Here is a 23252-nt window from a genome sequence, read left to right on the forward strand (position 1 = left end):
AAACAAATTGTCGCATCTTTTTTCTTTTCTTCTCCACCCTCTTTTTTTTTTTTTAAAGGGAAGAAAAAATCCCAGGAGGCTAAAAACAAAGGAAAGAAAGCAGCCGATAAAAAGCAGAAAACTGTTCTGGATTTAACTTCTGCCGACATGAAGGAGCCTAAGGAAGGTAAGAGTGCGTCTGTATGTGTGCACATAAAAATGAGAGAAGGTGCTTCCAGATTATCTGTTTATTGAGCATTCATTCCAATTTGCTTGTAGGGAGGTTAGATAACTGTTGCATCAAAGCCACGTATTATTCCACGCTTTCCAGGTCATTTTTCCTCATAAGGTCCAACCTTTAGGGGAAGTGGGGTTTGTTGCACAAGAGTTCCAAAGCAACTTTAAGGATGCAGCCTGAATTTGCTGGTATTGAATCACACTGAAAAATTGGCTGGATTGATCCAGGGAGTCATTAGTGCCTTGTTACAGGAGGGAGTTATGCCTGTTTCCTTGAAAGAGATGGTGGTAAGCCCCTCCCCCAAGGACACATTAAACAGAAAGAACCTAAAGGAGCAACTCCCCCGGTATCAACCATCTTTGGCCCTACAATCAGCAGGGGAGGCCCTTTTGATTGTTCCACCTCTGGCTGCTGCCCATGGCAGGGCCTTCTCATTGGTGTTCCCCATTGGTGGAATGCCCTCCCTGTTGAGGTGTGTCTTTCTCCCTTGTTACTGACTTTCAGGGGAAATCTGAAAACACATTGGGTTTATAATTCTTTAAAAAAATATATTATTGTTGTTGCTATTATTATTATTTGCCGCACTCAGTTCCGTTGGGAGAAGGGGACGTGATAGAAATTTGATAAATAATAGTAATAGATATTAATAGAAGTGAGTGTGGCAATTGGGCTGAAAAAAAAATCCCTGCCCATTTTATAGGATGGAACCTATTTTAAAGCCGGACTTGAAAGTCAAAGGAGAAAATAAATTGAAAATGCATTTGGAAAGGTTCTATACATTTTAATTCCTCCTCCCCAATTTTTTTCTTTTATAGGCCATAAACAGGAGGATGAAACTCCCTCTGTTTCAGCAGTGCTATCCCTGGAGCAGACAGCTGTGATCCAGGAGATGGTAAATCAAGACACACTTCCAAACTTGGTTATCCCCAGTCCAGTCAGTGGGCCCCTTCCGGTGCCTGAAGACAAACCGGAAGCAGTAACATGTGGCTCAAATGTTTTAGAGGAGGAGCCAGAAGAGGATGGGGAGGACCCTGAGGAGGATACAGGGGAGGAAGAAGAGGAGGAGGAGGAGGACGACGAAGAGGATGAACCTGAGGAGGAAGAGGAAGATGTCAGCTTCCCTAAAGGAAGTCCTGACATGGAACCCATGCCCATATGTGAAGACAAGCTGGAATCTGTGGAAGAGCAGAGCAGCATATCTGAAGACTCGCCAGAAAGCTCACCCAAGAAAAAGGCTGTGGCGAAATTCCCCAAAGCGAGAGATGAATCTAATGGGAATCACCACGGTACGTTCATGTTTCCATGTCAGCATTGTGAACGGAAATTTACCACAAAGCAGGGTCTCGAACGCCATATGCATATCCACATCTCGGCAATCAGTCACGCTTTCAAATGCCGCTATTGCGGCAAAGCTTTTGGCACCCAGATTAACCGGCGGAGGCATGAGCGGCGCCATGAGGCCGGACCGAAAAGGAAGCCCTTCCCAGTGCTGGCTTCGGCCCAGCTGTCGGAAGGCAGCGCCAAGAACCAAACAATTCCTGAAGATGGTATTAAAGATGAAACGAACAGCAGGCAGGACTTAGTAGCTGTGGAGACTGAGAAAGTTTCTCTCGAAATGCCAAATCCTGTTCTCTTTGAAGAGAGCAAGGGACCCAAAGAACTGCACCCGTGCAAATATTGCAGGAAGGTTTTTGGCACCCACACCAATATGCGAAGGCACCAGCGAAGGGTCCATGAGCGCCATCTCATCCCTAAAGGTGTCAGGAGAAAACCTGAGGAGCCCCAGTTTCCAGCAGAGAAAACCCAGCAGTCCTCAAATGTGTACGTAGCAAGCACAGACCTCGAAGAGGAGGGAGAAGCAGATGATGTGTACATTATGGATGTTTCCAGCAATATATCTGAAAATCTAAATTATTACATTGATGGGAAGATTCAGTCCAACAGTAGCACAAGCAATTGTGAAGTGATAGAGGTGGAATCCAGCTCGACAGAACTGTATGGAATAAACTGTTTACTTAGTCCAGTGACGGTGGAAATATCCCCAAGTGTAAAGGCTACATCAGTGCACCTAACTGATGTACCGAAAGAGTCACCAGTCAGTGGAAGCACCGAACCCAAAAAGAGGAGGACCGCAAGTCCTCCTCTTCTGCCTAAGATAAAAACCGAAATAGATCCAGAACCAATCACATCATTGTGTTCCTTGACTATTCCTCTTACTATATCAGCAGCCGATAACTTGCCTTTCCCCAAAGAGAAAAATATTTATTTATCATCAAAGCTGAAACAGCTTCTCCAGACACAGGATGGGAGTAAGGTAGCACCGTCTCCCCCATCATCATCATCATCGTCTTCAACCGAAATCCCCAAACTGGGACTCACAGCTACATCTTCACCTCTTCTGCCCGCCGCCTCCAGCAGGTTCAAACGAAGGACCAGTTCCCCTCCCAGTTCACCGCAACTCAGCCCAGCTCTACGAGACTTTGGCAAAGCAGGTGAGGCGAAACCTGTTTGGAATGACGCGACTCTGGGTTCAAAGATTGCCAAGCTAGAGAGTCATAGCAATTCTCCTGTATGGAGTTTGTCTGGAAGAGAAGAAAAAGAGACAATGAGCCCTCTTTGTTTGGAAGAGTATAAAGTATCAAAGGACTGGACGCCAAGTCCTCCATTTGGCAATGTGTGCAACCAGCAGCCTTTGGACTTATCCAGTAGCATGAAGCAAAGGTCCAACTGCAAGAACAGGACTCAGGCTCCCTGGGAATCGGTGTTAGATCTCAGTGTCCATAAAAAGGCATGCAGTGACACTGAAGCCAAGGAGAGTAACTCGGCGCCACCAGCATGTAGTGGTGTCAAGAAGAAGCCAACCACATCCATGCTGCAGAAAGTGCTTATGAATGAATATAACGGGACTGATTCGTCGTCTGAAAACCCTGCAGCTGAAACGAACCCAAGCCTGGGTGCCTGCAAAACAGAAGAGCATCCAGAGCCAGAGTCCAGGGCTAGCCTCCCTGTTCCAGTGGTCGAGTCAGGTTCCCTGTGCCCTTCTCCTGAGACACCTTTACTGCCATCATCTACTGCATCTTCAAGTCAGGTGCCGCCTCTCCTGACTCCAACAAACTCTCCTTCCCCTCCACCGTGCCCTCCTATGTTAAAGGTTCCCACTCCACCACCACCTCTCCTGCCTACTGTTCCCTCTCCGCTCCCAGAGGAGCCCACAAGCATCACTCCAAGTTCATGTCCTTCTCCCTTATCAAATACCACTGCTCAGTCCCCTCTTCCAATCCTTTCCCCTACGGTCTCAACGTCTCCTGTTCCTTCAGTAGGACCTCTTAGTTGTCCTTCCCCTGGACCTCCCAACCTCTCTTCCTCCTCCTCGTCCTTTTCTTCCTCCTCTTCTTCGCCGCTGTCATCCTCATCTCCTTCTCCACCTCCACTCTCAGTGGTCTCTTCTGTCCTTTCCCCTGGCGATAACCTAGAAAACTCAGTCCCTATTATCTCTTTTAAGCAAGAAGAGGTGGAGAGTGAGTGTCAAAAGCCAAGGGAAGACCCACACAGTTCCAGCGAAGCTAATACCATCCAGGAGACGTTTAATAAGAGCTTTGTGTGCAATGTTTGTGAGTCCCCTTTTCTTTCCATTAAAGATCTCACCAAACATTCATCTGTTCATGCTGAAGAATGGCCCTTCAAATGTGAGTTCTGTGTCCAACTGTTTCGAGAGAAAACGGATTTGTCAGAACACCGCTTCTTGCTCCATGGCGTTGAGAACATCTTTGTGTGCTCCGTCTGCAAGAAAGAATTTGCTTTTCTATGCAATTTGCAGCAGCACCAGCGGGACCTCCACCCGGACAAAGAGTGCACACACCACGAGTTTGAAAGCGGGACTCTCCGGCCGCAGAATTTCACAGATCCCAGTAAGGCTAAGACTGAACACATGCAGCTCCTGCCTGAAGACTCCTCCGAACCTTCTAAGGAGGAGGAAGAAGAGGAAGAGCTGAATGACTCCTCTGAAGAGCTTTATACAACTATCAAAATAATGGCTTCTGGAGTCAAGTCAAAAGATCCAGATGTCCGCATGGGCCTCAATCAGCACTACCCAAGTTTTAAGCCCCCTCCATTCCAGTATCACCACCGCAATCCTAACGGGATTGGAGCCACTGCCACAAATTTCACAACCCACAATATCCCACAGACCTTCACCACTGCCATTCGCTGCACAAAGTGTGGGAAGAGTGTAGACAACATGCCTGAATTGCACAAGCACATCTTGGCTTGCGCTTCCGCCAGTGACAAAAAACGGTATACACCGAAGAAGAACCCCGTGCCGTTAAAACAGACCGTTCGCCCTAAAAATGGTGTCATCCTCCCCAGCCCCACAAGCAACGCGTTCAGGCGCGTGGGCCAGCCTAAGAGGCTGAACTTTAGCGTCGAGGTGGGCCGGATGTCCTCTAACAAGCTCAAAATCAGTGCATTAAAGAAGAAAAACCAGCTTGTCCAGAAAGCCATTTTGCAAAAGAAGAAATCTCAGCAGAAGGCAGAGTTGAGGAACAGCACAGCGGAGCCCAGCACTCACATCTGCCCTTATTGCAACCGGGAATTCACCTACATTGGGAGTCTGAACAAGCATGCTTCCTACAGCTGTCCCAAAAAGCCTATTTCCCCTTCCTCTAAGAAGAACTCTAAAAAGAAAAGTGGGGCATCCTCTTCCAGTGGTGATAAAGCTAGCAATCGGCGGCGGACAGCAGACGCCGAGATCAAAATGCAAAGCACTCAGGCTCACCTAGGCAAGACCCGAGCCCGGAGCTCTGGACCCCTGCCACTGCAGCTGCCATCTGCGTCCTTCAAACTGAAACAAAACATCAAATTTGTGCCACCCGTTAAATCCAAAAAGCCGAGCAGCTTGTCGGCAGCAAGGAACGCCAGCCCCGTAAGGATGTCCAAGATGATTCCAGGAGAGGGCAAGAAAGTGAAAGGGGTGGCCAAGAGCAGCTCCCCTGGGCTCTCGAGCAAAGCGTCCCGCAAGTTGCATGTCAGGATACAGAGGAGCAAAGTGGCCTTGGCCAGCAAGTCAGCTGTGGCAAACAAGAAAAAGGCGGACAGATTCAGCACGAAGTCAAGAGAGAGGGTTGGCGGCCCTGTCACCCGGAGTGTGCAGCAGGCAAGCAGCTCCGATGCCCCAGAGAGCAGCAAGAGGGAAGAAACCAGTACACGGCAAGAGCTGAAAGATTTCAGGTGAGTTTCTCTGCTGTGGCGAATCTTGCTGTTGTCAAGCACACTTGAGATGGTGTAAACCCTGCTGAATCCAGTGGCGCTTTAAGAAATGCACTATGAAGCAGTCCCTTCGGGCTTTAAAACAGTGTTGGAGACCTCTAGCCCTCTGGCTGTTGTTGGGTTCCAGTTCCCATCAGCTCCAGCCAGCGGGGCCAGGGATTATGGGAGTTGTAGTCTCTAGCAAGGGACACAGGTGGCGCTGTGGGTTAAAGCCTCAGCGCCTAGGACTTGCCGATCGAAAGGTCGGCGGTTCGAATCCCTGCGGCGGGGTGCGCTCCCGCTGCTCGGTCCCAGCGCCTGCCAACCTAGCAGTTCGAAAGCACCTCCGGGTGCAAGTAGATAAATAGGGACCGCTTACCAGCGGGAAGGTAAACGGCGTTTCCGTGTGCGGCTCTGGCTCGCCAGAGCAGCGATGTCACGCTGGCCACGTGACCCGGAAGTGTCTCCGGACAGCGCTGGCCCCTGGCCTCTTAAGTGAGATGGGCGCACAACCCCAGAGTCTGTCAAGACTGGCCCGTACGGGCAGGGGTACCTTTACCTTTACCTTTAGTCTCTAGCAACAGATGAGCTTGGTAGTACTGCAACGTGCTTCACATGGAGCTGGTGCTTTGAAATGCTTTTGGGGAAACTGGCTTGTTGTGGGACATAGAATCACAGAATTGTAGAGTTGGAAAGGGACCCTGAGGATCATCTAGTTTAACCCCCTGCAAACTATGCTGCTGTCCCAAACAAGGATCAAACTTGTAACCTTGGTGTTATCAGCACCACCAGCTGGTTAGAGCGTGGTGTTCTAACTAACGCTAACCCCAAACTCTGCCCCTCCCACAGAATTCAGCCAAGAGATTACCCAAGATCTTTATCTAGCAAATTGAGAAATAAGAATACACTTTCAACAAGCTAACCACACAAATTTGCTTTCCTACATGACTTTTTAAAGTAGTTTCCAGTGATCCTATTTCTCTCCTTCCATCACCACCACCTGTGTGGGTTTTCTTAACTCTGTCACATTTCAGATCTAGTTAGTTAAATATATATATATATATATATATATATATATATATATATATATATATATATATATATATATATATATAGATCCTTCCTCTCCTGTTCCATTTTGTTAATCTTCCTTTCTCCCCACTGTTTCTTGCCACATAGGAACCTCCTGTGACACAACGAAACAGACAACCACAAAGAATCTCTGAATTGTAAATGAAATTTCCTTACCGAAGAGCTTGAGCGGTTGCATGCTCATCTTAAGAGAGGGACGACTGTGGAGGCCCCAATTCTCCAAGCTTGAAAGGTCCAACCTGAGACAACTTTGACCCCCACTGGGTAGACGATTGGCTTGCCAGCGTGCTCACACCGGGGTTGAGAATCGGTATGCACCAACCAGGCTCAAGGAATTATCGGCTGCGAGGAAAGCAGTAGGGTGCATGGTTCTTCCTTGTCTCCCCAGCTTCGGTTTCATTTCAAAAAGGACATGGATCGAACTGAACTGGAGTCAGTCCTGCCACAGAGTCCATAGCTCATGCTTCTACTTCGCTTTTTATCCGATGGAAAAGCATGGAAAAATAAAGGTCGATAATAAGAGGTGGTGCCGCCAAAACTTATGCAAAGCCAGGTCCTCACCAGAAGCTCCCCATATATTCAGGGATGACAAAACGTTAACTGCACTCGAAATCCTTTTTGCTTGCACGTCGAGTATCTCAAAGCCTTTGTTTTATATCAGCCAGGATGAAAAAACTTAACGGGGAGAAGGGAGACGCCTTTCCCCTCCTTCTTGGCACCTGCACTCACTTCCCAAGACTTTCCTTTTGTTTCTGAACGGGTGGGCACAGGTTTAGACGTTGATGTTGCTTTCACCAGTCTTCTTTATACATGGGAAGAGGAAAGGAGAGGTATCTCTAGAAGGGGCGGAAGGAAGGTTTTGCCTGTCAAGCCCTACTGGCATCCATACCTGAAATCTCGTCCAACGTGGAAGTCACCCAGTTTTATCGTGAATGACTTGTTCGCCATACAAAACTGTATAGCACAACTAAATACACAATTGGCTGACTTATCTGTACCTAATAACAAGAGCTACAAATTTTTCCTAGTTGTAAATCAAGATTATTATTATTAATTTCCTGGAAATATAGTTTTGTTTTGTTTTTTGTTTTTTTCACAACTGGGGGGGAGGGGAGCAGTTAGCTTTGTGCACCCCATTTGTTTGTTTTTTTTAAAAAAAATCTTATTTGTTCTTGACTTCAAAAGTAATCTACCTCTTAAAATTTGTAGTTTTAATATTGTTTGGTGAAGTTGTGCCACTTTAACGCTTTCTCTTTCACTATCATTCCCTCTTTTGTTGTTACATTTTTTTTTCCATTTTATGGGGACTTCTGCATCAAACTATTGTATAAAGAATTTGTAGCAAGTTTGGAAAAAATAAAATATTTAAAATTATTTAAATTCTTTTTTGAACACTTCAGCTGTATTATATGTGATTTATATTTTACATTAATTTTGTTGCAGAGGGAGGAAAGGGTGTTGTTAATCTGGAGACTGTTCCTGTATTAAAGTTTGCTGTTCTGTAGGGGTTTTTTCACAATTTTTTTTTTTTTGAAGAGAGATATAAAGGCTATTCTAATGAAAACATTAAAATTTCCAATTTGCCATACAAGAAAAGGGAGGTTGTCATTGCTTTTAAACATGGCATCTTTGGATACATTTAAAATACTTATATTTAAAAGAGAGAACTTTCCAAATGAAATTGAAATCTATTGCTGTAGCTATTCCATATGTTGTTGGAGTATGCTTTCTTACTAACCCTTCACCATAAGGTCCCGGGATGGGTTGCAATGATATAATTTGTATTAATTTGCAAACTCCTGAACAGTTTAATTCCAGCGTACCTTAGGGACTGCCTCAACCCTTCTATCCCGAGTTGATGAGTGAGATCATCTGCAGAGGTGCTTCTGCCTGCTCCCCGAGTTGGTGAGGCTCATTTGACAACAAGAAACCAAGCTTTTAGTATCATTGGCCCAATATTGTGGAATGCTTTGCTGTGGCAGCAGAGATTCATCTAACGCTTTCTATTTCAACTTTTAGTCATCTGCTGAAAACTCATCTATCTCATTAGGCTCATATGCAGGCAATTAAGAATGCACATCTTTCCACAACGGTTAGCTGATTTTAACTTTTTCACGTGGTTTATACTTTTTGGTTTTATTGTTGTAAAATGCTCTGGTTTTTTTTTTTATGAATAACAGCATATAAATATTTTTTTACAAATAAAAGAAATGGAAATAACCGTGTAGTAATAATAAAAAAAATGAATGAAATGGTGACAATTCTAAAAACAAATGAGACCATTATGAATAATGGAGGTCGCCGAAAGAGGTGGGTCCCGCAAAGCAAAATATCTTCAGCATTGAAAGCCCGGATGAAGGGGTGTACTTTCAGCATACAGCAGAAGACACACAACAAAAAGGTCTCAATGTGGGGAAGGCTCCATAGGGAAGGAGCAGCCACAGAAAAACCCTCTTCCAAGCCAAAGGTCCCAGCCATGGCCGTTCGGGAACTGTTGGCATCCGTCTGTTTCAAAAGAGAATGGAATACAACTTGGGGGGGGGGTCAAACTGCTGAGTTAGCAGCACCAAAGTGACCTCCCCAGGGTGCAAGTATTGGAGGTCACCGCTCACACACTTTGGCTGCGCTTTTCTGCTTGTGTGGTGGCACCTCGGTAAAACCGCTTCTTAATGTTTGTAGCAGAGTTTTCTCCGGAAGCAGAGGACAAGAACAGGAGTCATACTCAAATTCACAGTCAAGAGCTTCTTTATTGCTTGATCGGTTTCACAAGCATTTCTGTTACTATTATATACAAGCTGTTTACGTTCCTGCTTTATCTCTCCGGCACAGTATAATCTCAGTCCAGTAGTTCTCAATCCTGACACAGCAAAACTCACAGTATCAGCAGCACACATTGTCTTACTTCCAACCTTGTCAGCGTGCGTGCTGACAGTGTGTGCGTGTGCTTTCCTCGTGTTGAAATTACAATCTGCAATTTCCTTTATTTGCACCTCCAGCTGACACCAATCAAGCCTAGAGTGCCACTAAAGAAAATTCTGGAACCCTCTTTAAAGCTTCCAGGAACTTTTATCTGTTTCTTAAAGAATGTTTTCCTAACAGCAAGCCTGGGCAGTGTGTGTGGAGATCCTGGGCTGCCCAGATGACTAGACTTCCTTCTCGGCCACCCTAATGTGGTCCAAAGGAAAGCAGAGCAATACATTTGGCACCAGTTTGCTGCAGGAGTTGACGGAAGGAGGCATACAAGGCGCCATCCAACTGCCTTAGGGACTCCACTCTGACTTTGTGGTTTGCTCCTTAGCCTTCTCCAGGAAGACACCCCACAAGGCAGCAGATGTTTCGGATCAGAGTTGTCCTCTTTGATGGGCTATCTTCTCAGGTTGGCAAGCCCCATCTGCCCCTCACTTATGGAGGGCACCGTCTTGACTACTACTGCGTGTGCATTTTGTTAGAATCCTTTTTGCAATCATTTGATTACATGCCAGGGATCCCTCGACGATACCTGAATCCTCTGGCATTCTGCAGGAGGTTGTGTGCAAGGCTAGACAGCCACCCAATGCTCCATGAGCTGCAGGCAAGACTAGCTTAGAGGGAGAGCAGGAAGATGATGGGAAGGCATTGCTCTGTTAGAAACAAAGATGCAGGCAGCTCCCTTCTGCCAAGTCATCATTGGTTCATCTTGCTCAGTATTGGCTGGCAGCAGCTCTCCAGGGCTTCAAGGACCGTTCCTTCCCATGCCTATCAGAAGATGCCAGGAATTGACCATCAGATCTGCTTACAAAGCAGATTTTCTATCATGGGGCTCCAGGCCTTCGTCCAATACCGCTTCCTTCGCAAGCAGGAAGTAGTGGGGTGCAGTTCCTGCCGAGCCTGTAGCCAGCCTACCACTTCCAAGGGCAGCCAGCCCCAGAGTTTTCCAGTAGCCTGGGGAGGAGGGAGAACTATGAGCAACGTGAGCACGTTCCCCTCTTGTGGCTGATGACAGAAAGGGGAGTACGCCATGGGAATGCCAAGTTAACTACTCTCCAAATGATCTAGCTTTGCAACTGCAGAAAGCATTTTCTCTTCCCGTCTTTTGCAACAATATTTCCTTAAGCCATAAAAAAACCCACAACTCATTTTCTGCCCAAAAGAAAATTCAGATCTCTGCATGTGGTTCAATAATTAAGGGAGCATCTGGCTTCAGCTTGGAAGACAAATGGATAAAAACCCTCCAAGGTTTTACAGTCTCACTTTCCACCATGCTAGATTTGTAAGATAGCTGTTTTCATACATGCAGCAGGGTTATGTTTATTATTTGCAATGTAGATTTAAAGAAATCAAGTGGTTTTCTTGGTAAACTAGATGGATCCCTGCTACTTCCTCTGATCCAGCAGAGCAGCTGGGATGGCTGTGACTGCCTCTCAGCTGAGAGGAGCCATGCAACAGCACCACCTTGTGGGAAATGTATCACACTCCCTTTTTTGTAGCAAACAAAACTCAATTGATGGGAAAACATGTACGTGCATGGTGAATTTTTAGAACTGAAATGGGGGAAGGCACACCTATTTCCACCCCAGAGTTAGACTGACAAGAGGTATGTAGTCCTGTAATGGAAATGACCTTGCTGAGAGGGGGTGGGAATAATAATCTGCAGGTGCCATTGTCTAAATGGAAAATTTCAGACCTGAAAACTCAGTGCAGACCTCTGGCCAGCAGGGCTGTCCTAAGACCAAGCCCTTTTCAAGGCAAAAAACTCTTCTTCTATGCTCTGCACCTTGGTTGGGTACTTTTGCCTGGCTGAAATGTGCCCTTGAACTGGGGAAATGCTTCTTGTTTGCCTGGAGGGAGAAAGATTGTTTGTGTGTGGTTGGAAAGGTAAGAGTTCCACCCATTGCTTTGCCCACTATTGCTTGCTGCCTGCATGTAGCTCCTGGAAAGTATCCCTCAAGGGAATGCTCCCCTCTGGCTGAAAAGCACACACACAGATGCACATGGTCTAACCTGATCCATGTGCGTGGACACAAAGTGCGTAGGGGGAGAGAGTGCGCCACCCCCAAATGTTTTTTGAAACTTCAAATACCTAGGCTCCCAAGCGTGTGGGCCTAATGTCTGTTTGGGGTAATACAGTGGCACTTAATTTGTTCCAGAAGTCCGTTCTTAACCTGAAGCACCACTTTAGCTAATGGGGCCTCCCACTGCCGCCGCGCTGATGCTGCGCAATTTCTGGTCTCATCCTGAAGCAAAGTTCTTAACCCGAGGTACTATTTATGGGTTAGTGGAGTCTGTAACCTGAAGCGTCTGTAACCTGAAGCGTATGTAACTCGAAGTACCACTGCACCGATGCAGGCCAACCCTGTGTGTGTCCCGGCCCCTGACTTTTGTGTATAAAACAAAAGCCTGAAGAGGGGGATCAGTCCTTCCTGATCAATGTGATGTGGGAGAATGGGAAAACCTATACGGCATGGAATTTTAATGTATAAGATGTTTCACCATAAGAAAACTTGGGAAGTAAGTTTTATCATTAGCAGAAGTGTGCGCAGGAGCATAGGAAACTTGCCTTATACTGAGTCAGAGCATGGAGGTATTTAAGCAAAGGTTGGATGGCCATCTGTCATCTATGATCTAGTTGAGATTCACACATTTCTGGGGGTTGGACTAGATGACCCTTGGGGTCCCTTTCAACTCTACCATTGTACGATTCCATGATTTGTCCCATCTAGTGCAGTACTGTCGACGCTGAGGCACAGTGCCTCTCTGGAATGTTATTATACTGTAGGGAAAGGCCATAGCTCAGGGGTAGAAAACTCACTTCTGACACAGCATTCTACACATTAATTTTGGATTGCATGAAGAGCTGCTTCTATTGTACAATGGTCTCTGCCTGCATGGAGCTTACACTTTAAAAATCAGCACAGAGGGAGGGAGATGGCCAGGGTCTAGAAGATGCAGTAACATCCATTGGGTGCATAATTTTGTCTGGCTTGTAGAGGCTGGAGATTCCTGCATTGCAGTGGGTTGAACTAGATGACCCTCAGAGGTCCCGTCCAATTCTACAATTCTGTGATCCCCCAATTCTTTAAAAAGCATGGCTCTATCATTTCCTTGAGGGTTATATTCTAGGGGAGACACATCCTCTGATCCTCTTCATCATCATTTCATCCTTGATGAACACAGAGGTGGGGGGAGGCAGGCGCTTGAAATGGGTCCCTTTCTCTTGAGCCTGCTATTTCCATCTTTTTCCAGGAGAGCTTTCTCTTTTTTTCATTGCCGAGTTGGAGTGGGATGTAAGTGGTGGGGGGGGTGGAGGAGGAGAAAAGACTGCAGCAGATGCAAAGGCAACACTCAGAAGCTCCTCCTGCTTCTCTGTTTCAGATTGGGAGGGAGGGAGAGGAGATTGAGGCACGAACCACAAACCGATGCCAGGCGGCAGACTGGACTGTGCCGTCAGTGGACACTTGCGTGCTGTCAAGTGGCACAACTGCAGCCGAGGAGGGAGGTGGCAGAGAAGAAGATGAGCTAGTGGGAGCAAAGAGGCAAGCAGCGGTAGTAGCAGTGGCAGTCAGAGAGGTGTGTGTCCAGCAGCTTTGGATCAGGGCCTGCCTCAAATCGCTGGCCACCTTACCGAAATATTTTTTGCCTCGTCGACAATTCCCGGAGCATTGGGAGCCTGACAGAGTGATAGATGATCCTGGTTCCTTGCGAGAGCTGGGAAGAGCGTCGCCCTCTTCAGAGTCCAAAACCCAGAGACTTTAAACAACGGAGGAAAGAGTTGAGATTTGCAAGCTTAGAAGGCTTGGTGCCTCAATGTTTGCTAACATCTTCCTGAGCACATGTATGAAGGGGTGTGCGATGGTGCATTTCGGGAAACGTTTGGAACCCTCTGCAAGGAAGCACTTGATTTGACAGGCTTCAAAAGAAGACTTTCTGGAACGGGCTGCGCCAGAGAAGAGAGCGCTTTACCAATTGCAGAAAGTGTCTTTTGAAAAGGAGCCTAGCTCCCTTGGAGTAGCCTCAGAGCCAGATCTTCAGTGCTCAGCCTGCTCCCATCTCACTGCGTTCTTCACTTAACGGGGTGTGATAAAGGAGGAGACAGACTTCCAAGGTTGAAGTGTCTTCCTGCATATGACTAATCCAGGAGACCCTGTCAAAGTTATGGAGACTTCAGCTATGACCTCTAGCCCTGTGGTTTGCCCAGTCACCTTTTCACAAGTCTTTGGGCATCAGTGCCAACTTCTGGAGGCAGGTAAGAGGAGGACCAAAGCATCTGAAATGGTCGTTTTGGGGTGTGGCAATGTTTTCAGAGCACTGGTGACGTCACTGACAAATGTCATCCCTTGCGGGACACATCGTGTTAGGTGGCCGCTTGGAGAGGTGGATTGAAGGGGGTGGTTTGAAATCCTGGTGAAGAATGTGAAACCTAATTTTCCCTTCTTCTACTTCTTCTTCTTCATGTTGTAGAACGTTGTAGACACCTGTCAGGGATATGATAGGAAATGCTTCTTTTGCTCATGGCAAAGAGCAAAAAGGTGCCACGACTATATCAAGGCACCTGTAACACTCCAGATATTGCTGGAGTTCTGCATCTTCTTTGCATGCAGGAGGTCCGAGGTCCAAGGTCCAATCCCTGCTTTCTCCAGGTAGGGTTGTGTAGCCCCATGCCTAAAACATTGGAAAGCCTGGGGCAGCTGGGGCAGCCAATACTGAGCTAAAAACGGACCAATGGTTTGAATCAGTGCAAGGCAACTTCCTGTGTTGCAAACCCATCCCAGGAGCCTATCTCACTTCCACGAGCACCATCCAGTATGGACAATGATCAGTGACTATGAGAGTTGTCCTCCAACAATGTATGGAGGCCTCACCACGAACTACACGGATGTTATCTCATTGCTCTAATATGAGACAACATTAAACAGACATGCTGGTCTCTATTAGGGTGGTTGGTTGGGAATGTCAGTCTGGTTTGGGCTGAGTTGTGCTCCAAAACAAGGAAAAGGCTAACATGTAAGGACTGAGGGACTTGTTTCAGAGGAGAGTGGGATGTGGGGTGGTAGGTCTGCTGACAAAGGCTTCAGAAATGTCAGTGAGGATGGGAAGTTTGGGGAGGGAATATTTAGGCTCTGTGGCTGCTTACCAACTCATTAAGGGATATTAGTAGGTCTGAGGCAGATGATGAAGCACTTTTTGCAAAGCAAAACAAATTTAAGCTGCAGGAGCAAAGAGGGAAAAAGCTCATAGATGCTGCTCTGCCCTAGCTGTGATAAGGACAAATGCCAGAAGACGGCTTATAGTGTGGGTGATGGTGGCTGCAGCAGCCTTCGTTTCAGGACCATGGATAGCTCCAATGGTATCTTACTCAACAGAGGCCTTTTCTCCCTTTTGTGTCAGGCCGCCCTTGGCAGGCTCCGCCCCATCCTGAAGAGTGGTGAGGCTTAAAGAGGCAGTCCCTTAGCCTGGCTCCTACTCTCATTGGTCACCCCTTCCTTCCCATTTCCCATTGTTTGTGCTACACTATTCATGCAGAGACTGGGGGAGTGTGAGGCCCTTGGCATAAAGTGGAATAATTCCTTGGGGAGGTGAGGATCTGGCTTGGAGGATGCTCAGCAGGGTCACCCTGGGTGTTATCAGTGCCTAAGCCCAGAACCTCTGGGCCTTGTGTTGCTGGTTTCCCTGACCCAACCAACTCCTGGCTGCTGCCTGGTACACTCCCCTTGGGCAGTGGGGTTGCTGTCACCAGGATCATCACCAAAGGAAGTCAACTCTTTGACCTCTCCAGATATGGCTGGGAGATCCCTAGAGAGCTGCTGACAGTCCGTACAGAGATAGATGGACCCCATGGTGTGACTCTTCATAAGGTTGCTTCATATGTTCCTTATGCTGTAATGCAGGAGTAGGTAACCTCAGGCTCTTCCCAAACACAGACCCTCCTTGCTTGGGGAGATCTGTGAAATTTCTGCTTTGGGTGGAATCCCTGCAATACATGAAATGCTACGGTTACATACATTGCTCTACCCACTTCTGCCTCTGCTCCCACCCACCCCAAGTTTAGTTTCCCATGAGGCAATGCAGCCCTCAGGCTGAATCATTTCCCCACCCCATTGCAATGTGATTCCTAAGGCAAGTCCCCCCCCAAGCACCATTGAAGCCTCATTCTGTCCCAGCCAGCATTTCTGTACATTGCTCAAAAACATAATGCATTGTGATGATCCAGCCTAGAAGTAACCAAGGCATGTAATTATTATTATTATTATTATTATTATTATTATTATTATTATTATTATTATTTGTTTATACCCTGCCATCTGGCTGTTTCCTCAGCCACTCTGGGCAGCTCCCAACAGAATATTAATTATAATAATAATAAAGTGATCAAACATTAAAAATTCCCCTAAACAGGGCTACCTTCAGATGTCTTCTAAAAGTCTGATAGTTGTTTATTTCCTTGACATCTGATGGGAGGGCGTTCCACAGGGCGGGCGCTACTACCGAGAAGGCCCTCTGCCTGGTTCCCTGTAGCTTCACTTCTCACAGTGAGGGAACCACCAGAAGGCCTTCAGAGCTGGATGCTCCTGTATACTGGGCCGAAGCTGTTTAGAAGCTCTGGCCAGCTCAGGAACAGATGCAGTTGGCGAACGGGCTTCTCCTGGGAAAGGTTTTCCTGGTTACCACTGCCACCTGTGCACCCTGATATAAGGTTGAATCCTCAAGCTATGAACTTCATTCTTCAGTGGTGCTACTGGGCCATCCAAAAGAGGTTGAATTTCTATCCCAGAGTCTGTTCTCCCTCTTGGACTCCAACATTTCTGAATTAAATCTATTAGTTCTCATGCAACCCTTTCCTGCCTCCAAACGCCAGTTGAGAATCTCAACAACTTCTCTAATGGTAGAGTATTAGTTTTACCCTCCTCCAAATGTCTGTATTCATCTATTCAGCTGTAGGCTATGCAGAAGCCTGAACCAGGAAGTCTATAAGGATGAGACTAACACCCAGAATGGGGTCTAATTAAACGCACTTCAGGACATAATATGGAATATTGAGAACATGAGGCTTTAATTTTCAAAGCAGTATGTTTCTAGTCATCAGGACTGAAGAGGAAAGGAAATGCAACCTGGGAGAAGAGGCTGTGGAGGAGGACTGGAAGAAATTTAAGGACTATTTACAAAAATATTGTAAATTGTATGAATGTTAAGAGAGATGTAAGATTATTAACAATAGGACACCAACAAGCTAGTTAAAAGGAAGATGAAGATAAATGTAAATATGAGAAAAGATAAATTTTGGATAAATATTATGTTAAAATTAAGTTTTTAAGGTTTGGGTTAAATTATCCAAAATTAGGGATACAATATTGGAAAATTATAAGATAAGAATTGAAATAAGGTGATAAATTGCTGGGTAAAGTTTGAAAATTTGGAACGCAGGAACGAGAGATGTGAGGAAGTCCAAAGAAGTGAAGAAAGTATGATTATTGTTAAAGTGTATGTTATTTTGTTTGTTTTTTCTTTATTGTATTAAGAAAATCTTGAATAAATATTTATATATTAAAAAAATGCAAATGGGTTTTACAGAATTTAGAAAACTGATAGGATCTGGTCATATAGTTTGAATGCAGGCTTTTTATGCATCCCCCCACCCAAGAAATCCACACACAAGTAGAAGGGTACAGACCTATGATTGAGTACCAGCAAGACTCAAGTGGGACTAAATTATATGTTCAGCCCATCCCTAGGACAGAGCATGTAGACTTCATGGCTATTTGTTCATTTATATCATTGTTATATCACCTTATATAATATTAAATCTCTAAATGTTTTACATTAAAAATAAAAGTACAAACAATAGCATTCAATCAAGTTTCCAAAAAACTATGTAGATGCAGGACAAAGCAAAATATCTCAGGTAAAACCCAGAGCCCTCTGTGAAGAGGGATTGATGGTTAAACCCCTCTTGGAATTATAGCTCTTTGATGAGAATTTGTTGTTGTTTAGTCGTTTAGTCGGGTCCGACTCTTCATGACCCCATGGACCAGAGCACGCCAGGCACTCTTGTCTTCCACTGCCTCCTGCAGTTTGGTCAAACTCATGGTGGTAGCTTCGAGAACACTGTCCAACCATTTCGTCCTCTGTCGTCCCTTTCTCCTTGTGTCCTCAGTCTTTCCCAACATCAGGGTCTTTTCCAGGGAGTCTTCTCTTCTCATGAGGTGGCCAAAGTATTGGAGCCTCCGCTTCAGGATCTGTCCTTCCAGTGAGCACTCAGGGCTGATTTCCTTCAGAATGGATCGGTTTGTTCTTCTTGCAGTCCATGGGACTCTCAAGAGTCTCCTCCAACACCATAATTCCAAAGCATCAATTCTCCGGCGATCAGCCTTCTTTATGGTCCAGCTCTCACTTCTATACATCACTACTGGGAAAACCATAGCTTTAACTATACGGACCTTTGTTGGCAAGGTGATGTCACTGCTGCTTTTTTTTTTTAAAGGAGAATAGGAGACTCCTAACAACTCTCAGCACCCTTAACAAACTACAGCTCCCAGGATTCTTTGGGGGAAGCCATGACTGCTTAAAGTTAAATGCATGTTGTGAATATGGAATCTGTCTGGCAGCCATACATTGCTTCCCCCATTCCCTGCCTGCCTTCAAAGTACCAACCCAAACAAATTTGCTTTGCAATGACCAGCCAGTCACTCAGCGCAGCATGATCTGAATGGACGTAATGAAGTGCAGAGTATTTTGGGCTTTCAGAGAGACAGAAAAATCCCCTTGCCTGTGGCAAAGGGTGCTTTGTCTCCTGTCAGCAGTAAGCAGAAAAGAGGTAGCTAACATGCAGAGGCTCCGAAAAGACAAGAGAGCTCTCCAGTAGGCAGTATTAACACTTCTGAAACCTCTCGTTCCAACTTATCCTGGGATCTCTCTTTCTTTTAAAGTTATTGCAATTATAAGAAAATTAAAAGGGGGGGGGGAGAGGACTCAGCTCTCATTAACAGTAAGTATAGTCCATCCACCCAAAGAGATTAAAATAGACCGTCAAAACTAGTTTAAACATATACAGTACATTTCCAAGCACAATTCAAAGTGTTGGTGCTGACCTTTAAAGCCCTAAACGGCCTTGGTCCTGTATACCTGAAGGAGCATCTCCACCCCCAGCTTTCATCCCAGACATGGAGGTCCAGCGCCAAGGGCCTTCTGGTGGTTCCCTCGCTACAAGAAGTGAGTTTACAGGGAACCAGGCAGAGGGCCTTCTCGGTAGTGGCGCCTGCCCTGTGGAACGCCCTCTCATCAGATGTCAAGGCAATAAACAACTATTTTACTTTTAAAAGACAACTGAAGGCGGCCCTGTTTAGGGAAGCTTTTAATGTCTGATGCTGTATTGTTTTTAATATTTGGTTGGAAGCCGCCCAGAGTGGCTGGGGAAACCCAGCCAGATGGGTGGGGTATAAATAATAAATTATTATTATTATTATACATTCATATAGAGTAGGACCCGAACTATGGTACATGGACATAAGTGGTCCATCAACTTCATCCAGGTTATCCAGGGAAGGCAGGTATTGCAGGTATGTGAACAGAGGTTGCGTGGCCGTCTGTCAGAGATTCTTGAGCTGTGGTTCCTGCATTGCAGAGGGTTGGATTATTCGACCCTTAGGGTCCCTTCCAACTCTATGCTTCTGTGATTCTATGTGGTGTGTCTGTGAAGAGCAGCGGAGCCAGCAGCTGCTCCGCCATTTTTAGAACCCGATACTGGAAGTGACTGGGGGAGGCAGTTGCAGAGAGGATTAGCAATGTGAAAGACATTGGAAGAGAGGAAGAAAGAAGAGGCAACTTGAAAGGAGTGGAGAGGATTAGCAGTCAGAAACAGAGGAAGGGAGAGGAAGAGGAAGGAGAAGGGGGCGGGGAGAGAGAAAAGATGGGAACAAAGGTGAGAGCGATGGACTTGAAGTGGCCTGAAAAGGCACTTGAATGTTCATATTTAATGTATTTTTATTGCTTCTTAGTATTTCATGGCATGACAGTTTGAATTGGGGGTGGGGAATCATTTAAAATCATACAACGCCTAGCACAGAGTGTTACTATTGCTAAATCAGGCGGACAAAAACCCCACTAAGTGGACTTCAAAGACCCTCAGCAATTTTCAAGTGGTCTGTGAAGAACAAAGTTTGGGAACTTTGTTGATTATTATGATGTGGAAAGGGCTGTAAGTTCTTCAGACCATTGAGTCTGAGTCTGACTAGTGTTTATCCTTCCAACCTTGAAGCATAAAACTCTTTGCAACCATCAGATTTCACCAGCGCTATTTTTCTAGAAAAAGAGGTGCCCAAACTCACCATGAATGTTGTTCTCTTATAAAGCGTGTTCTCATTCAAAGGAGAGCACGTGTTGCGGCTGGGGCCTGACAAAGCACCCTGTAGTTGCCAGGCAGGACTAAAGGAAGGAGCCTGGCAAGGATTGGTGTTGGTGTTACTGGGGCAATTCGTATGTTGCCAATTTGGGGGTGGAGATCAGAGTATATTTAAGGAAGGCCCACAGAAAGTTGCTTTCTCTTTCGCTGTGGGCATCGGATCACCCGCCCACCCTCCCTTGTTTGGGCTTCCGCTTTGACCTTGCTATGCCTGTCATGGGGTCGTTTGCATTGGTGCGGGGGCCTGGTAGGAATTTTTCCATTTGGCTGATTAGTGTGTGCCATCTGGGTTTTGCCTACTACGTAGCAAATTGTCACAACTTGTAAGGTTGGCGGTTAGGCGTTGGTTTAAAATTGGTTGGTGGAGGGGTATGGATTGGCTGTGCCTGCCCCTCCAGTGATGCTGCTGAACGGGAATTCCGTTAAAGGAATTCAGGGGCTTACCATCCTTTCGTCCAAACCCCTGGAACCGGGTTTGGGCCGCGTAAGCCCCTAGGAGCATGTGGGGAGAAGCTGAGGGTCTGTGTCGCAGCTCCAGTTATCCCTAATCTTGTTCCTCCACACTGGCTTTCGCTGGAATCCGGAAGTCAGTGCTGTCCCCAAGGCGAGGGGACAGATAGTCTTAACCAATGCCTAAGCAACCACTCACAATTATGTATGCTTAATAAAGTTGTGGCCAAAATTATGCCAAAAACCTTAAACAAAAATTATGTGTGATGTGTGAGTTATTGGGGCTGGGGTGTTTTGGGGGACCTCAGCACACAATAGCAATGGTGTCCACCTGAGAGGTGCTTGAACTAAGTTCTGGAGAGTTCTGACTCAAAATAAAAATAAAAAATTGTCAATTTCAGTTCTATTTCTCAATTTTTAAAACTTTTAACTTCAGTTATCTAGCTTTCCATAAGAATTTCAGATTTTTTTTTAACCCTCATGAAAATTAATCAGCATTTTAGTGCAAATTTCTCCCAATAAAAACATTTGTATGCAGTTTTGACTAATACCCATTTTTGCAAGCAGTTTCCCCAATATAATGCATTTTTGTGTCTTATTTTCACTGACATTAGCGTTTTTATGCATATTTTCCCCAGGCATGTATATTTCTGTACACATGGGCTGGTTGGAGAATGGCACTGCAAAATGTGAAGGTGTGGATATTGAAAGATAGCTGTGTTTCAGTTTGCAGATTGGCTCAAGAAGTGCAGATTAAGTGCTATTCCATTAAAATGCAAACAAAAGCAAATTCCTCCCTCATCTCTGGTGCTGTGTTGCTGTTTTCCTCCAATGTTCTCCACCAATTTATAGGAAAAGAAACTGCCCTTGAACATTATCTAAGGAGAGGCAACATTTGGGTGAAATACTCATGTATAGGATTGCATTTTGTTTCATGTGCTTTCAAGGGTGCCAAATGGGGTTAGTGTGCTGTGGGTGTAAAGGTAAAGGGTAAAGGGACCCCTGACCATTAGGTCCAGTAGTGGCCAACTCTGGGGTTGCGGCGCTCATCTTGCTTTATTGGCCAAGAGAGCTGGCATACAGCTTCCGGGTCATGTGACCAGCATGACTAAGCCATTTCTGGCGAACCAGAGCAGCACATGGAAACGCCATTTACCTTCCCGCTGGAGTGGTACCTATTTATCTACTTGCACTTTGACGTGCTTTCAAACTGCTAGATTGGCAGGAACAGGGACCGAGCAATGGGAGCTCACCCCATCACGGGAATTCGAACTGCCGACCTGCTGATCGGCAAGCCCTAGGCTCTACACCCACCTCCCTTGTTGTGGGTGTAGAATCCATCATTGGCGGCATGCTCAGACCCCACCCCAAAAGACTGGCTCTGCCCTTGCCTAAAGTCAAAGACATTACCCACCACATCTCAAACTGCTTTTCCTAAGCGCCCAAATCACATTGATCATCCCTGCAATTCTTATAACATCATCTACCATGTATATTACAAAACAGGTCTGTTGAAAGCAAACAGAAACATTTAATAAGATAATAAGCCTAGTGGTGGCACTAGTCCCTATGAATATGAAAAAACCCAGTGAGGTAGGATGGAAGCCTTCATTTTGCCCTGAAAAAGGCTGGGCAAAGAACCCTAGAATTGTAGATTGGAAGATACCCCAAGGTATCATCTAGTCCATGGGTAGGCAAACTAAGGCCTGCAGGCCGGATTTGGCCCAATCGCCTTCTCAATCTGGCCCACAGACGGTCCAGGATTCATGTACAATCTACATGAGTAGAATGTGTCCTTTTATTTAAAATGCCTCTCTGGGTTATTTGTAGGGCCTGCCTGGTGTTTTTACATGAGTAGAATGTGTGTGTTTACTTAAAATGCCTCTCTGGATTATTTGTGGGGCATAGGAATTCATTCATTATTATTTTTTTCAAAATATAATCCGGCCCCCCACAAGGTCTGAGGGACAGTGGGCCGGCCCCCTGCTGAAAAAGTTGACCCCTAATCTAGTCAAACCCCCTGCAATGCAGGAGAGAGCACAGACAAATTATTTAAGGGGGAGGTAAGGAGAAGGGAAGAAAATGTTGGCAGAACAGAAGGTTCCTTGTGGTTTGTTTCTTCTCTCATTTTTCTTTTTCTTTTTAAAATCCACAAATCAATATTTGTTTGCACATCCCAGTTATATTTCCACACAGTTATATTTCCTTGCATGGGATAAACCATTGATTATAAGAGGACTGGCTGTGAGCTGGTGTTATCTATATCCCTTGTGATCTAAATAAGAAAGGTCTTTTGAAGAGAAATTGAACATGTTTTGAACAGAGGTTGGGTGGCCACTGGTCAGGGATTCTTTAGCTGCGATTCCCACATTTCGGGGGGTTAGAACAGATGACCCTCTTGGGGTCTCTTCCAGCTCTACTATTCTATGATTCCATTTACATTCCATTGAGATCTTTTGTGAGCATCATAAGAAGGTTCCAGGATGGTGATCTCTGGTATATAACCTGCATACAAGGTAAAGGTAAAGGGACCCTGACCTTTAGGTCCAGTCAAGGACAACTCTGGGGTTGTGGTGCTCTTCTCACTTTACTGGCCGAGGGAGCCAGTGTACAGCTTCCAGGTCATGTGGCCAGCATGACTAAGCCACTTCTGGCGAACCAGAGCAGTGCACGGAAACACCGTTTACCTTCCTGCCGGAGTGGTACCTATTTATCTATTTGCACTTGACATGCTTTCGAACTGCTAGGTTGGCAGGAGCAGGGACCAGGCAAAGGGAGCTCACCCCATTGCGGGGATTTGAACCGCCAACCCTCTCTTCTGCAAGCGCTAGGCTCAGTGGTTTAACCCACAGCACCACCTGCGTCCCATACATACAA

General features: G+C 45.8%; 2 protein-coding genes and 1 long non-coding RNA gene across 4 annotated transcripts in view; 2 read left to right on the forward strand and 1 right to left on the reverse strand.

Moving 5' to 3' along the window:
• PRDM2 (PR/SET domain 2) overlaps positions 1–7927 on the forward strand; it is a 49762-nt gene extending 41835 nt beyond the window's left edge. For both annotated transcript variants that reach the window (XM_081923404.1, XM_081923405.1), the window contains 3 exons: positions 59–166; positions 1033–5443; positions 6641–7927. In XM_081923404.1, the coding sequence (XP_081779530.1) occupies positions 59–166; positions 1033–5443; positions 6641–6653 (4532 nt within the window). In that variant the 3' untranslated portion in view covers positions 6654–7927. The remainder of the gene's footprint in view (positions 1–58; positions 167–1032; positions 5444–6640) is intronic.
• Positions 1–23252, reverse strand: part of LOC309377043 — a 266713-nt gene that overhangs the window by 21897 nt on the left and 221564 nt on the right. The window lies entirely within an intron of this gene.
• LOC309376980 (uncharacterized protein) overlaps positions 12935–23252 on the forward strand; it is a 48826-nt gene continuing 38508 nt past the window's right edge. The window contains exon 1 of the mRNA XM_081923945.1: positions 12935–13775. Coding sequence (XP_081780071.1) covers positions 13655–13775 — 121 coding nt within the window. The 5' untranslated portion in view covers positions 12935–13654. The remainder of the gene's footprint in view (positions 13776–23252) is intronic.

Source organism: Podarcis melisellensis (assembly GCF_964234715.1).
Source record: "Podarcis melisellensis genome assembly, chromosome: 8".
Lineage (NCBI taxonomy): Eukaryota > Metazoa > Chordata > Lepidosauria > Squamata > Lacertidae > Podarcis > Podarcis melisellensis.